The sequence below is a fragment of the Nannospalax galili genome, unplaced genomic scaffold (assembly GCF_000622305.1).
Source record: "Nannospalax galili isolate Female #2095 unplaced genomic scaffold, S.galili_v1.0 scaffold525, whole genome shotgun sequence".
Lineage (NCBI taxonomy): Eukaryota > Metazoa > Chordata > Mammalia > Rodentia > Spalacidae > Nannospalax > Nannospalax galili.
The window spans coordinates 1,235,860-1,248,399 of record NW_008353937.1 but is presented as its reverse complement, the minus strand read 5'-3'; the positions used below and the strand labels follow the sequence as shown (position 1 = coordinate 1,248,399).

The window sequence follows — 12,540 nt, the reverse complement described above, 5'->3', positions numbered from 1 at the left end:
ATCTATCTATCTATCTATCTATCATCTATCTATCAATCATCTATCTATCTATCTATCTATCATCTATCTATCTATCTATCTATCTATCATCTATCTATCTCTACCTACCTATCTTCTATCTATCATCTATCTATCTTCTATGTATCTATGTATCTATCTATCATCTATCTATTGTCTATATTGGTTTTGGCAACAGCAATTAACAGACAATATTACCATTAATTAAAGTCTACAACATCCGTACACTTGTCCGAGCAACTCAACTTTCAGGAATTTACCCTAAAGGAGTTCTAAATTAGCAACACCGTGAGCCTGAGGGGGAAGTGTCATGCTGGGCCAAAGACAGCTCAGAGAGCCCCTGTGGGTGGGATTGTTAGTGCTGTCCTGGTCTTAGTTCCTCCTTCCCTGAGATGGAAATTGTTCTCGACTGATGGTAGAAGCTAGGAGGAACTTGTCTGACTGGGCTGTGACTCTCCTAAACCTCTCCCTGGATGCTGGGATGCAGGACAAGTGTTCGCTTAATCCCGTGGGACTGGGGCCACTGGGAAGCGTCCAGGTTCCCCCAAAGCAGCAGGAGCTGCTCCTCCCTCCCACACCCTTACTGTGTGCTCACTGGGCGAAGTTCCAGGCCTCAGCCATTCCTCTGCAGTAGAAGTTTCAAAATTCAGAAAATGAAACATCTTCTCCATGGCTCATTGCATGGCACAACCAAGATGATGTGGCGGGATTTGTGGGACTTGATATGCATCCGTGAAAGTCATCAGTCTTTCCACCTTTGCGTGTGCAGTGCACCCTGCTCAGAGGGTTCAGGGACTACACGGCTCAGCGTCACTTCATTGAGAAAAGTCTGAAGTATTCTGAATTTAGAAGCATAACTATTCTCATTTAAAACACTTAAAATCTCATTACATTTGTGTGTGCGTGTGTGCGCGTGTGTGTGTGTGTGTGTGTGTGTGTGTGTGTGTGTGTGTGTGTGTGTATGGACATTGGAGTGCAGGTGCCCAAAGAGGCCAGAAGAGGGTGTCAGAGCCCCTGGAGCTGGAGCTGGAGCTGGAGCTGCAGGCAGTTGTGGGATGCCTGATGTGGGTGCTGGGAACCAAGCCTGAGTCTCTGCAAGAACAAGTGCCTCTTAACAACCATTGAGCCATCTCACCAGCCCTTTATCTGTTTTTTTTTTTAAATGTTATCAGCTGAAAAGCAGAAGTTTAATTCTGAAGAAAGTAAATTTATTATTATTTTTTCTGATGAGTGCTTTTCTGAGTCCTAATGAATATTTACCTACCCCAAGCTGGCAAGATTTTCTAGACTTTTTAGTTTTAGCTCTATAGTTAAAAAAAATGATTGGCGCTGTGCTGGCCACTGATGTGGTGACTTGGTCTTGAAGCTGGTGGTGGACCATTGATTGACATTTTCCCTTGGCACCTTCATAGCTCTCCGAAGCTGTGAGAGCCGCCTTCAGGGGAAGTGGTTTCAGGTCAGTTGCAGTTCTATTGCTCCAAATCCTGTGTCCAAAGTATGTTCTGTCTTCAAGTTCTGGGAGGCCATCAAGAGCTGTGGCAATAGCCTGTATAATTTCGGGAGTCTCTGGGACCACCCTGGCCAACAGCTCATGGAAGGTTTCTCCTGTCTGGCACTGTTTCTTGTTATGTAGCCTTTAGCTATACACATGGACTCATGTAGGGATGTTGTATGTGTAATCTGTCATTAGGTTGTTGGACTAAAATGATTCCTTCTGGTTTTTTTATACTAGCTAGGCATTATTTATCTCCCCCCTCTCTCTCCCTGTCTAACCCTTCTGCCATGCTTTCCCCATTTAAAATGTCCCCACTTCTCCCTTGATAATACCAGTCTCCTATGGTCCCACCTCTCTTGAGATCCTTCTTTCTCTTTATCCCCAAGTTTCCTTATATAACTCTTCCCTGCCCCCTTAATGTAACTGCATTTTTATCCATATCTCCTTTATTAACACTTTTATCCATTTCTCCCTTAGTAACACCTGTCTCCTACTGTTCTCTCTCAGCACCGCCCCCCATCTCCCTGGTTCCTTTTCAATGGCTGGCACAGTGTACATCATTGGTGCAGTAGTGGCACTTTTATCTTGGGGGCAATCAACAGCTACCTAATTGGACTAAAAGACCGCTCAATGGAAGGAAACTCAAGTGTGGTAGTGTAAACATAGCCAAATACACATGGCTGGAGAGGTCATAGGTCTTAGAGAAAACCCCAAGACTGTCACACCCCTAGACTAGTATAATTTCTTACTATGTACAACATATGTATCCTTATATTTACAGACAAATATCCCAGGCACCACTTATCAAAGAAGCTTATTTTGCAGCAGTCAGAGACTATTACCAAGTACCACAACTGGTCACACACAGACATTGTCTATGAATTTCCCAGGCCTAAGAGACACATCTACAATGCAACCTCTGCACCCAAGGCTCATGGAACATAGAACAGCGGTAAAGAAGAGGTCACTAAGGAATCTCTCGGTTCTCATTAATGAAGCTCCCTTATGCAACAGAGGGCCAGGAACACAAAAGGTCACAAATGGCCAAAGCATAGAGAATAAGAGTCCGTTGGTTGCTGGTCCTTGGACAGGACTCCTATATAAAACATTCACCCAGAGCTCAGGGACCATTGGGGAAGAGGGGGCGGAAAGATTGTAAGAGCCAGTGAGGAGGTGCAGGACCACATGGAAACAGAGTCCTACAGGCTCCTGGGACCCTTCTCATACAAACCCACAGCAATGGTGTCAGCATGCACAGACCCATGCAAACTTAGGCAGACAAAAACCCAGCACAGAACTGTGGAAATGAACAGCAGACCCCAATCTTAGTTGAAGAATTATTGCAGCTGACTACTGCTGGGTGAGGAAGAGCTGATCTTGAAGAGGGAGGCTCTGGATAGGCTGACTAAACCCTGGTCGGTGAATGTGCACTGAGGGACATCTGGGGACACTAACTTTACATAATAAACTAATAAAAATGACAGAATGCAGGAACTCCAGTGGGGGGGCGCTATACGAGGGGGAAGGGGTATAAAAATGATTTTATGCACAAAATACACAAAAATTCCATAAAACTATTAAAAATTCATTTTCAAGTAGTTTGTTGCTAGTAAGTAGAAATTCAATTGATTTTTTTGTGTTAATCTTGTGTCCTGAGATCTTGGTAATTTCCATTGTTAGTAATGATCGGTTTTAGCATGTGTGTGTGTGTGTGTGTGTGTGTGTGTGTGTGTACGTGTGTGTGATCTGTAAGGTTTCCGGGTATGCATGTTTACAGAAGACAGGTTTCCTCTTTCAGTTGCAGTCTGTATCTTTTATTTTTCGTCCCTTATTGCGTTTGCAACTTGAGTGTAACACTGGCAGGGCGTAGAAAGGCTGCACGTTTTTGCCTTCCTTCTTAGGAAGTGTTCGTTCATGTGTCAGTCATCATGCTAGCTGTGGGTTTAGATGTCCCTCGTTGGGCTGGGGCAGCTTCTTCCTGTCCCTAGTTTGTTGAGAACTTCTTAACATGAATGAGTATTGAGGGACTGGAGAGATGGCTCAGCAGTTAAGAGCACTGGCTGCTCTTGCAGAGGATCTGGGTTCAGTTCCCAGCACCTACATGGTGGCTAACAACCACTAGAACTCCAGTTACAGGGCATCTAATGCCCTCTTCTGACCTCTGTGGGCACTGCACGACACAGGTGCACTTACATGCATGCAGGCATAATGTTCACACACAAATAAAAATAAATAAATCAGAAAAAATTAAAAATAAATACTGAATTTTTCCAAATGTCGTTCTTTGGTAATTTTTCGTAGATACAACCACAGTTTTTCTACTTTATCTTGCTAATGTATAGAACTATGTTTATTGCTTTTCAATATTAAGCTTACCAGTGTCTTTCAGATAATCCATGCTTGGTCATGGTATATTATTTTTTAAAAATATATTTATTATTTTTATTTTATGTGCATGCATGTATTGCCTGTATGTAGGTAAGTGTACCCGTGTCATACAATGCCCGCGGAGGACAGAAGAGGCTGTTGGATCCCCTGGAACTGGAGTTTCGGACAGTTGTTAGCTGCTGTGTGGGTGCTGGGATTCGAACCTGGGTCTTCCGCAAGAACAGTCAGTGTTCTTAACTGCTGAGCCATCTCTCCAGCCCTGTGGTGTATTATTCTTATGCTCAGTTTGCTAATATTTTGATAAAGCTTTTGAGTCTGTCTGCATGAATGACATTGGGTTGTAGTTTTCTTGGAGTGTCTTTGAATTCGGTATTAGGGTTGTCCTGGCTCTGTAAAATGACTTTGGAAATGTTCCTCTTGTTTTCTTGACAGAATTTGTGCAGGACTGGTGATTGGTATTGTTTGGTATTGTTTATTTGATGGAACGCACTAGTGAAGTGTCTGGTCTGGGGGGTTTTGTTTTCGGTGGAAGTGAAGCTCAAGGGAACCCTGACCGGGCTGCCTGTCGGCCCTGAGCAGACCCTCTAGAGCTCTCCGGTTCTTGGTCATTGTCTGCCTGTTGACGATGGATGATGTGAGTAAACTCTGTCTCTTGCAGAACATGCCTTTCTGTGGCTGGCACTTACGCTCTGTGTGTCATAGGGAAGGCAGAAGAGTTCAGCTTTGTGACAGGAGGGTTCTAAGTTATTATTCTAACTCCTTGAGGGATTCCTGGGATTTTCTGCTTCTTCTCTGTCAGTTTTGCTAATTTATGTTTTGCTGGGAATCTGTTTTTAAATCTTATTTGTCCAATTTATCGGAATCATTGCGTTAACCTTTAAAATATAAAGGGTTTGTAACGTTGCTAATGATTCCTTTCTAGTCATTTCTGAAATTGACCTTTTGTGTTTCTTTTCTTTTAAGCAGTATACTGAATTTTTTTGAGACAGGGTGTCTTTGTAGCCCCAACTGGCCTGGAATTATCTATGTAGACCAGGCTGGCATGAATCTCACAGAGATCCACCTGCCTCTGCTTCCTGAGTGCTAGGCTTAGAGGTGTGTGCCATCATGCCTGGCCCAGTCTAGCGATCTTTTTGATGAACTTGTTTTTTTCCTGGCTAACCTGGAACTTGCTATGTAGGCTAGCTGGCCTCAAACTTACAGCAATCCTCCTGCCTCTGCCTCCCTTCTACTTACTCTGGGTTTAGTTTGTTTTTCCGTAGCTTCTTTTCTTAAAAAATTTATTTATTTATTTATTTATTTATTTATTTTTATGTGTATGAGTGTTATGCCTCCATGTGTGTAAGTGCGCCCATGTTGTGCAGAGCCTGAGGAGGACAGAAGAGGGTGTCGAATTCTCCAGAACTAGAGTTACAGGTGGCCACCATGTGAGTGCTGAGATTCAAACCTGGGTCCTCTGAAAGAGCTGCCAGTGCTCTTAACTGCTGAGCCATTTCTTCAACCTTGGCAGCTTATTTCAAAAAATTATTATCTTTATGTTATGTGTATGAGTATATTGCCTGCATGTATGTAAGTGTACCTGTGTTGTACAATGGCCATGATGGTCAGAAGAGGATGTTGGATCCCCTGAAACTGGATTTATGGATGTTAGCAGTCATGTGGGTGCTAGGAACCAAACCTGGGTGCTCAGCCAGTGCGCTTAACTGCTGAGCCATCTCTCTATACCCAGTACCTTCTTGAAACAAAGTATTAAAGAATATATTTTAGCAGGGTGTGGTTGCACACACCTTTAATCCCAGCACTTGGGAGGCAGAGGAAGGCGGATCTCTGTGAGTTCCAGGCCAGTCCAGTCTACATAGTGAGTTCCAGGCCAGTTGGGGCTACAGGGAGACCCTGTCTCAACCCTCCCCAAAAACCCAAAACAAAAAAAACAACCCCAACATATTTTATGCCCTTTCTAATATAAAAAAAGTGCTCTATACCTCACAATGTTCAAATATGTTTTCATTACATTTAATTAAAATATTTTCCAATATTTCCTCAGACTTCTTTGACCTACATATTACTGAGAAATGAGTTTAATTTCCAAGCATTTGGAGTTTTTCCAGGTATATTTTAACATTGACCTCTAATTTATGTTTTGATCAGAGACTGTCCTCTGTTTGATTTCTGTCCTTTTAAATTTATTGGAAGTTGATACCCAGCCAGTGTGTGGTGGAGGCAAGTCCTATTCGCAGTAGTGAGCAGGGCCAGTTGGATCAATGTGGCTAATGGGGTTCAGGCCTTCCAGGCCTTAGAGAGTCTTCCTGCTGTTGTGTTAAATCTCTTTGTACCCACTCCTTGTCCTCTGCTACCTGCCCCCCAGCCATGGTGCTGACAACCAGTGTGCAGCAGGGCCCTGTGTACCTTCACAGTCTTTTGCAGCCACCTCTATGCCCATAAGAAACAGAGAGGCAGGAAGCCATCCCAAGCTACACAGCTGTGAGTGGCTGACCCTGGACTTGAGCTCAGTTCTGGCAAGGTTTGTGCCCCTCTCAGCAGCACAAGCCCCTCTCCTTGGGTCAGGTCAGATATGGTCCTGCCCCGACACTGTTTCTAGGTTGTTATATCTTCAGTCCATCCCAGCCTGTGTCCTTCCTTCCATGGTTTCAGCTCTGGCCCATGCCATTCTGGTCCCCCAAGCGTGAGTTAGGAGACCTTGTCTGTGCTGAGCAGTTGCTCTGTGCCAGGTGTCTAGACACCAAGAATCCATGTCTTTGCTGGGCCAGTGACCTTGGTCTAGTCACCTTCTGTCCTCATGCTGTGTGCCACACCCTATCTCTCTCCCCTCCTCTCCTTCGCCCTATCCCTCATCCTCCCTTCCTCCTCTCCCCCCCACCCCCCACCAGCGCCACAGCAGGGAACAGTGTTTAGATTGCTGCCTCTCCTCTGCTGATGCCCCTCAGGTCTGGGATGGTGGGCTCCCTCCCTACCTGGGTCAGCACGTCTTTCCAGCTTGCTCTCTCTTCCTTTTGGAGAAGTTCTTCTGTGGAAGAGGAGGGTGGGCTACAGGGCCAGGTTCCATGACCATACCCAGGCCAGACCCTGGGCTCCACCTTGCATGTCCGTCAGACACTGGCCTGCTCCTGCCTGATGGGATCCATAGGGGAGGAGGTGGGGCAGCAGGAAGTAGCAGGAACACGAGCCAGAATGAGGTTTAGGGTCCAGATTGCTGGGCTGGAACTGTGGCACTGCCTGCATGCTGCGTGACCTCAGGCAAGCTGTTTACCTTCTCTGGGCCTCCATTCTCCACTGGTAAATGGATAGGCCAGTCTAATCATGGTCCTTTGGCATGTGCTATGGTCCCTTCAAGTCTGGGAAAGAATGGCTGAGAAGGGACTCTTTGTGGGGTTGGAAGGTCTTTTGAGAAGTCTGGAAATTCCACCACAGAGGGAGGGCTTGCTTTGGGGGTCCCTCTGCACTGTTAGGACCCCCTCCCACCCTGCCAATCTGGAGAAGGTCAAGCTAAGCTAAGCTGGGTCCTGCCTGGTCCCAGGCTTGAGCATGGACTCCCCAGAATGGCCTTGGAGCCCCCCTTCTTCTCTCTGCCTGATCTTGCCAGCTGCTGACCTGCTCTTCCTAAGGCCCTGAATGGATGTGGCTCACACTGGCTGTTCTTCCTCTCTCTGGTCTCCTCCAGCCACCCTGCCACAGGCCAGTACCTTCCCAGCCAGGCACTTACAATGATAGTTATGCTTGTGAACGGATGGAAACAGGTAGAGGTTCAGGGTCCTGAGTAAGGAAGGCTGGGAGGTACTGCTGGGTGACCGTGGCCATCAACACTGCCTCTCTAAGCTGGGCTTCTCATCGGCCCCCTGCCTTGTGTGCAAGGGAGGAGACCAGTGCTTCAGCCACTGAATGGAAGTACCAGGGCTCATAGGATCTGAGCTACCTTCTGGACCATCCTCCAGCCTCCTGGTTCTGTCTAGGCCCAGCTCTTGAGGTATCCACAATAGTATGAGTCCATCAAATAGTGGCATGGAGGCCCTTTTCTCTTCTGTGGAAAGATCCCTCATATGGCCAGAGCTACTGAGGGCTGGTGGACCATGAGGGCTCAGAGCTGCTGAGAGGGTTGTTGGACTACTGGGGCTTGGAGCAGTAGTCTGCACAGCTCATGTGTGACCATGGTCACTGGAAGGTCCCAGGGGTCTTGCAGGGTCTCCCCCCATGCCTGGCCCCTCCTTCAGCAGACATACCCTGAGAGAACAGGGTGCCCATCACATATAGCAGGCTGTGGTGTGGGAAGACACCAGTCAGGAGCTCTGTCTTCAGGTGCTGGGCCACTGCCTGCCACAAGTGCCGACAGAGGGCCAGTAGCACGTTGCTGGCTGCATCTTGGTATATGTCGTCCAGCTCCTGGAGTGGGCAGGGGATGGGAGTACTGGTCAGGAGGAGCAGGAACAGGGAGGCCAGGTGAGAGGGGCTTGCGTCAAGTAGGTCATTTCCAGATGCCTTGGCTGGTTGGATAGCTTTTACCAAACAATGTTTTGGATTGGAAGCTGAGGCTGGGGAGCCTAACAAGGGCCAGCTCCTGATGCTCAGGTTTCTAGGTTCTCGGAACACACCGTTCTCTCTGCTCCCTGGAGCACCCATCCCACGTTCTCTATCTAAATCCTGTTCCTTTTATATTTATTGATTTTTATTTTATGTGTATGAGTGTTTTGCCTGCATACATGTAAGTGTACTACGTGTGTGTAATGCCCTCAGAGGCCAGAAGAGGGTGTTGAATCCCCTGGAACCGAAGTTACCGACAGTTGTTAGCCACCATGTGGGTGCTGGGAACCGAGCCTGGGCTCTGTGTAAGAGCAGTCAGTGCTCTTAACTGCTGAGCCATCTCTCCAGCCCCTCACGGTCCATTTTTAAGCCCAAGTCACAGGCCTGTGTTCAGGACACCATTTGAAGGCTGCTGACTGACGTCACCTCTCCTGTGGAACCCAGGCGGCTGAGAGCAATGTCACCCACTCTAATTCTTTGTCATCATGAATTCAGAACAGAGGCCATGCTCCTGCCCTGAATTGTCAGCTGAGGTGCCTGCAGCTCACAGCAGACTCCAATGACTCAGCTCCCTGCCTACCTCCTGAGGATCATCCCCAGGCAGCCAGGAGTGCCCCTGACTGCAGCTCAGCTGGGCATCACACAGCTTTCCTCTTCCCAAGTGTGCTGTGTTTTGCAGTCTTACTTGTGGTGTGTCAGAGGGAGGCAGATACAGCAGGGCGCTGCCCATAATTGATGGCACAGTGGCACCTGCAGGGTAGGTGTCTGGGGCCCCTTCCCACTCTCCCCATGATGCAGGTGATAGTCCTGTGAAATCAATATACCACTTACAGCCTATTAGAGGCATGGCTGTGAGGGCCTCTTGTTAACATGCTGAATTGAATCTGATTTTGCTCTTTCAAATAAACAAAAGCCCCTCATCTAAAACTATATTTAGGAGATTAAAAAAAAAGAAAGCAACAGCAGCAGTTATGTTCTGGGAGCTGAAGGACAAGGGAACGGAAAACCCAGAGCTGTGCCGCAGCAGGGAAAGCTGGAGCTGGCCCTCCCACTTGGTACCATCCCCATCTTCAGGAGGGGGGAAGAGGGAACTGGGATGGTGGGTGACAGGGCCAGAAGTCAAGCCACACTGGACGGAGCTATGGACACGATAGCAAGGAAACCCCACAACCCACAACCCAGTACAACTCAGAAGAGGTGAAAGGCTGTGCAGAGAGATGAAAACTTCAGGTCAAACTCTCTTCGAGGGCCAGGGAGATAGCTCAGTCAGTCAAGTGCTTACTGTGGCAACAAAGACCAGAGCTCAAGCCTCGCACCCATATGAAAAACTGAGTGAGGAGGTGCATACTTGTAATCCCAGTGCCAAGGAGATGGGGAAAGGCAGATCACTGGCCATCTAGCCTGGCCTAATGAGGGAGCCCTGGGGCCCAGGAAGAGATGCTATCTCAAGAAACAAGGTGTGGTCCTCAGGACTGACACCTGAGGTTGACCTCTGGCCTGAATATGCATGCACACACAGATACACTCATGCACCCACATGTGCACCTGCAAACACATGAATACACATACTAAATCAAAAGTAAAGACTGTGGTGTTATTGGAACAGAGGAGGTTCCATCCTTATATGCCACAAGCGGCCTGTGATATGACCACACACAGCTTCGGGTTTTTAATTCCTGGTTTCTGGGTCACAGGCCCTTCTCTGAGGCAGGCTACAGAAACTAGAATTATCTTTCCTGTCCTAGTTTGCTTTCTGTGGCTGTGATAAATAGCATGATCAAAAACAACTTGAGGAGGAAAGAGTTTTATTTCTTCTTACAGGCTGTAGTTCATCATTGAGGGAGGCCAAGGCAGGAGCTCCAGGCAGGAGATTGAAACAAAATAGAGGAAAGATACTTACTGGCTCACTCCCAGGCTCATTTCAGCTACCTTTCTTCTATAGGCCAGGCCCACCTGCCTAGGGATGACAGCACCCACAGTGGCTAGACCCTCGTACATCAATTAGCAATCAAGAAAATGCCCCGTGGACATACAGGCCAGTATGATGGAGGAGGCTCTTCCCAGGTATGCATCAAGATTAGTCTGCACATTCCCCAAGGCAGGTCAAAGAAATGCCTCTCTCCCCTGCCTTTCTCTGATCTACTGTGGAGGTTTGAATGAGAACATCCCCACAGGCTCCAAGTGTTTGGACATTTTGTCCCCAGTTGGTGGTGCTGTTTTGGGAGGTCTTAGAAGGTGTGGCCATGCTGGAGGAAGCACGTCACTCGGGGTGGGCCATGCTGGAGGAAGCACGTCACTCGGGGTGGGCCATGCTGGAGGAAGCACGTCACTCGGGGTGGGCTTAGAGAGTTGTTAAGCCTTGCTGGATCTTGAGTTGCTCTCTTGCTTCCTGTGCCTGCTTGAAGATGTAGAGCTTCTGCTCCTCTTCCAGCCACCTCTGCCGCCATGCCTCCCTGCCATGATGGATTCTTGCCCTTTTGGAACCATATGCTAAATAAACTCTTCCTTCTATAAATTGCTTTGGTCAGTGTTGAAGGGAGAGATGCTGCAGAGAGAGGCCAAGAAGCTGACAGACAGCCCAGCCAAAGGCAGGGTTCACAGAGCTTCCTGATAGCCCAACACAGAGAAGTTTCTGGAGGCAGTGGTGGGGTGGCGGCAGCAGGAAGCATCACCTCCTTGCCCATGCCTCTCTCTCCATACGTCTTTTCCTGCGTGATTTGTGATCTCCTTTGAACAAACCTGTAAACTCAAGAGAGTCCTCTGAGTTCTGGGAGCTGCTTGCTGAGGAGGTGGCTGTGGGAGTCCTGCTCCGTAAGTGGTTGGAGCTGTGATTGGTATCTAAAGGGGGCAGTCAGTCAGGGACTGAGCAGAGACCACCTCCAGGTAGACAGTGTCAGGGCTGCCCTGGTTTGGGGGATGCCCTGCTGGTGCTGCTGACAGGGACACTGGCTGCTTGCTGCGGGGGCCTCCCACGTACCTCCAAGGTCACAGAGACATCTACGGTGATTGACTTGTGAAAGGAAAGACGTGTGTTCTTCTTTTTGGAAGAACACAGTGAGAACAAAATCAAGGTATCTTGAAAAGCGGGCTGCTGGGGTAAGGCAGCACATTGGAAGCTGCCTCTGTCACTGAGTAAGTGTCATCAGAACAGAGGACAAAGGACAGACATTATTCCAAAGACAGGAGCGAGAGGAGCATCAAGACTCCCGAGAGAGGTGACACAGAGAAACAGAAAGCGTTCGCGCAGTTCTAGCCCCGGCCCCACCCCCTGCAAAGTCTTGCCCACTGAGTTTAAAAATTAAAAACAAAACAAAACTGTTTTTGTACTGGAGAGAGGGCTCAGCATGACTATTTTTGTAGAGGACCTGAGTTTGGTTCCCAGTACCTATGTTGGGTGACTTATAACTGCCTATAACTTCAGCTCTGGGGATCTGATGCCCTCCTCTGGCCTCTGCAGGCACCTGCACTCATGTGCACATACCCACACACAGACACATTATTAAAGATAAAGTTAATCTTTTCTTTCTTTTGGTGTTTCTGAGATAGGGTCTCCCTGTAGCCCCAGCTGGCCTGGAACCCACAGAGATCCGCCTGCCTCCCCAGTGCTGGGATTAAAGGCGTGCACCACCACGCCCAGCTAAAAATAAAATTAATCCTAAAAATTATTACTGTTGTGTGTATTCACTGTGTGTGTGCATGTGTGCATGTGTGTGTGTGTGGTGTGTGTGGTGTGTGTGTGTATGTGTGTGTGGTGTGTGTATGTGTGTGTGTATGTGTGGTGTGTGTATGTGTGTGTGTATGTGTGTGTGTGTCGTGTGTGGTGTGTGTGTGGTGTGTGTGTGTGTATGTGTGTGTGATGTGTGTATGTGTGTGTGTGTGGTGTGTGGTGTGTGTGTGTGTATCTGTGTGTGATGTGTGTATGTGTGTGTATGTGTGTGTGTCGTGTGTGGTGTGTGTGTGGTGTGGGTGTGTGTGGTGTGTGTATGTGTGTGTGTATGTGTGTGTGTATGTGTGTGTGTGTGTCGTGTGTGGTGTGTGTGTATGTATGTGTGTGTGATGTGTGTATGTGTGTGTATGTGTGTGTGTGTGGTGTGTGTGGGTGTGGG

General features: G+C 47.9%; 1 protein-coding gene across 1 annotated transcript in view; it reads right to left on the bottom strand.

Moving 5' to 3' along the window:
* Nucleotides 1-12,540, bottom strand: part of Mroh5 (maestro heat like repeat family member 5) — a 70,212-nt gene that overhangs the window by 43,471 nt on the left and 14,201 nt on the right. Inside the window, 2 exon segments of the mRNA XM_008851081.1 lie at nucleotides 6,874-6,926; nucleotides 8,137-8,296. Of these exon segments, the coding sequence (XP_008849303.1) occupies nucleotides 6,874-6,926; nucleotides 8,137-8,296 (213 nt within the window).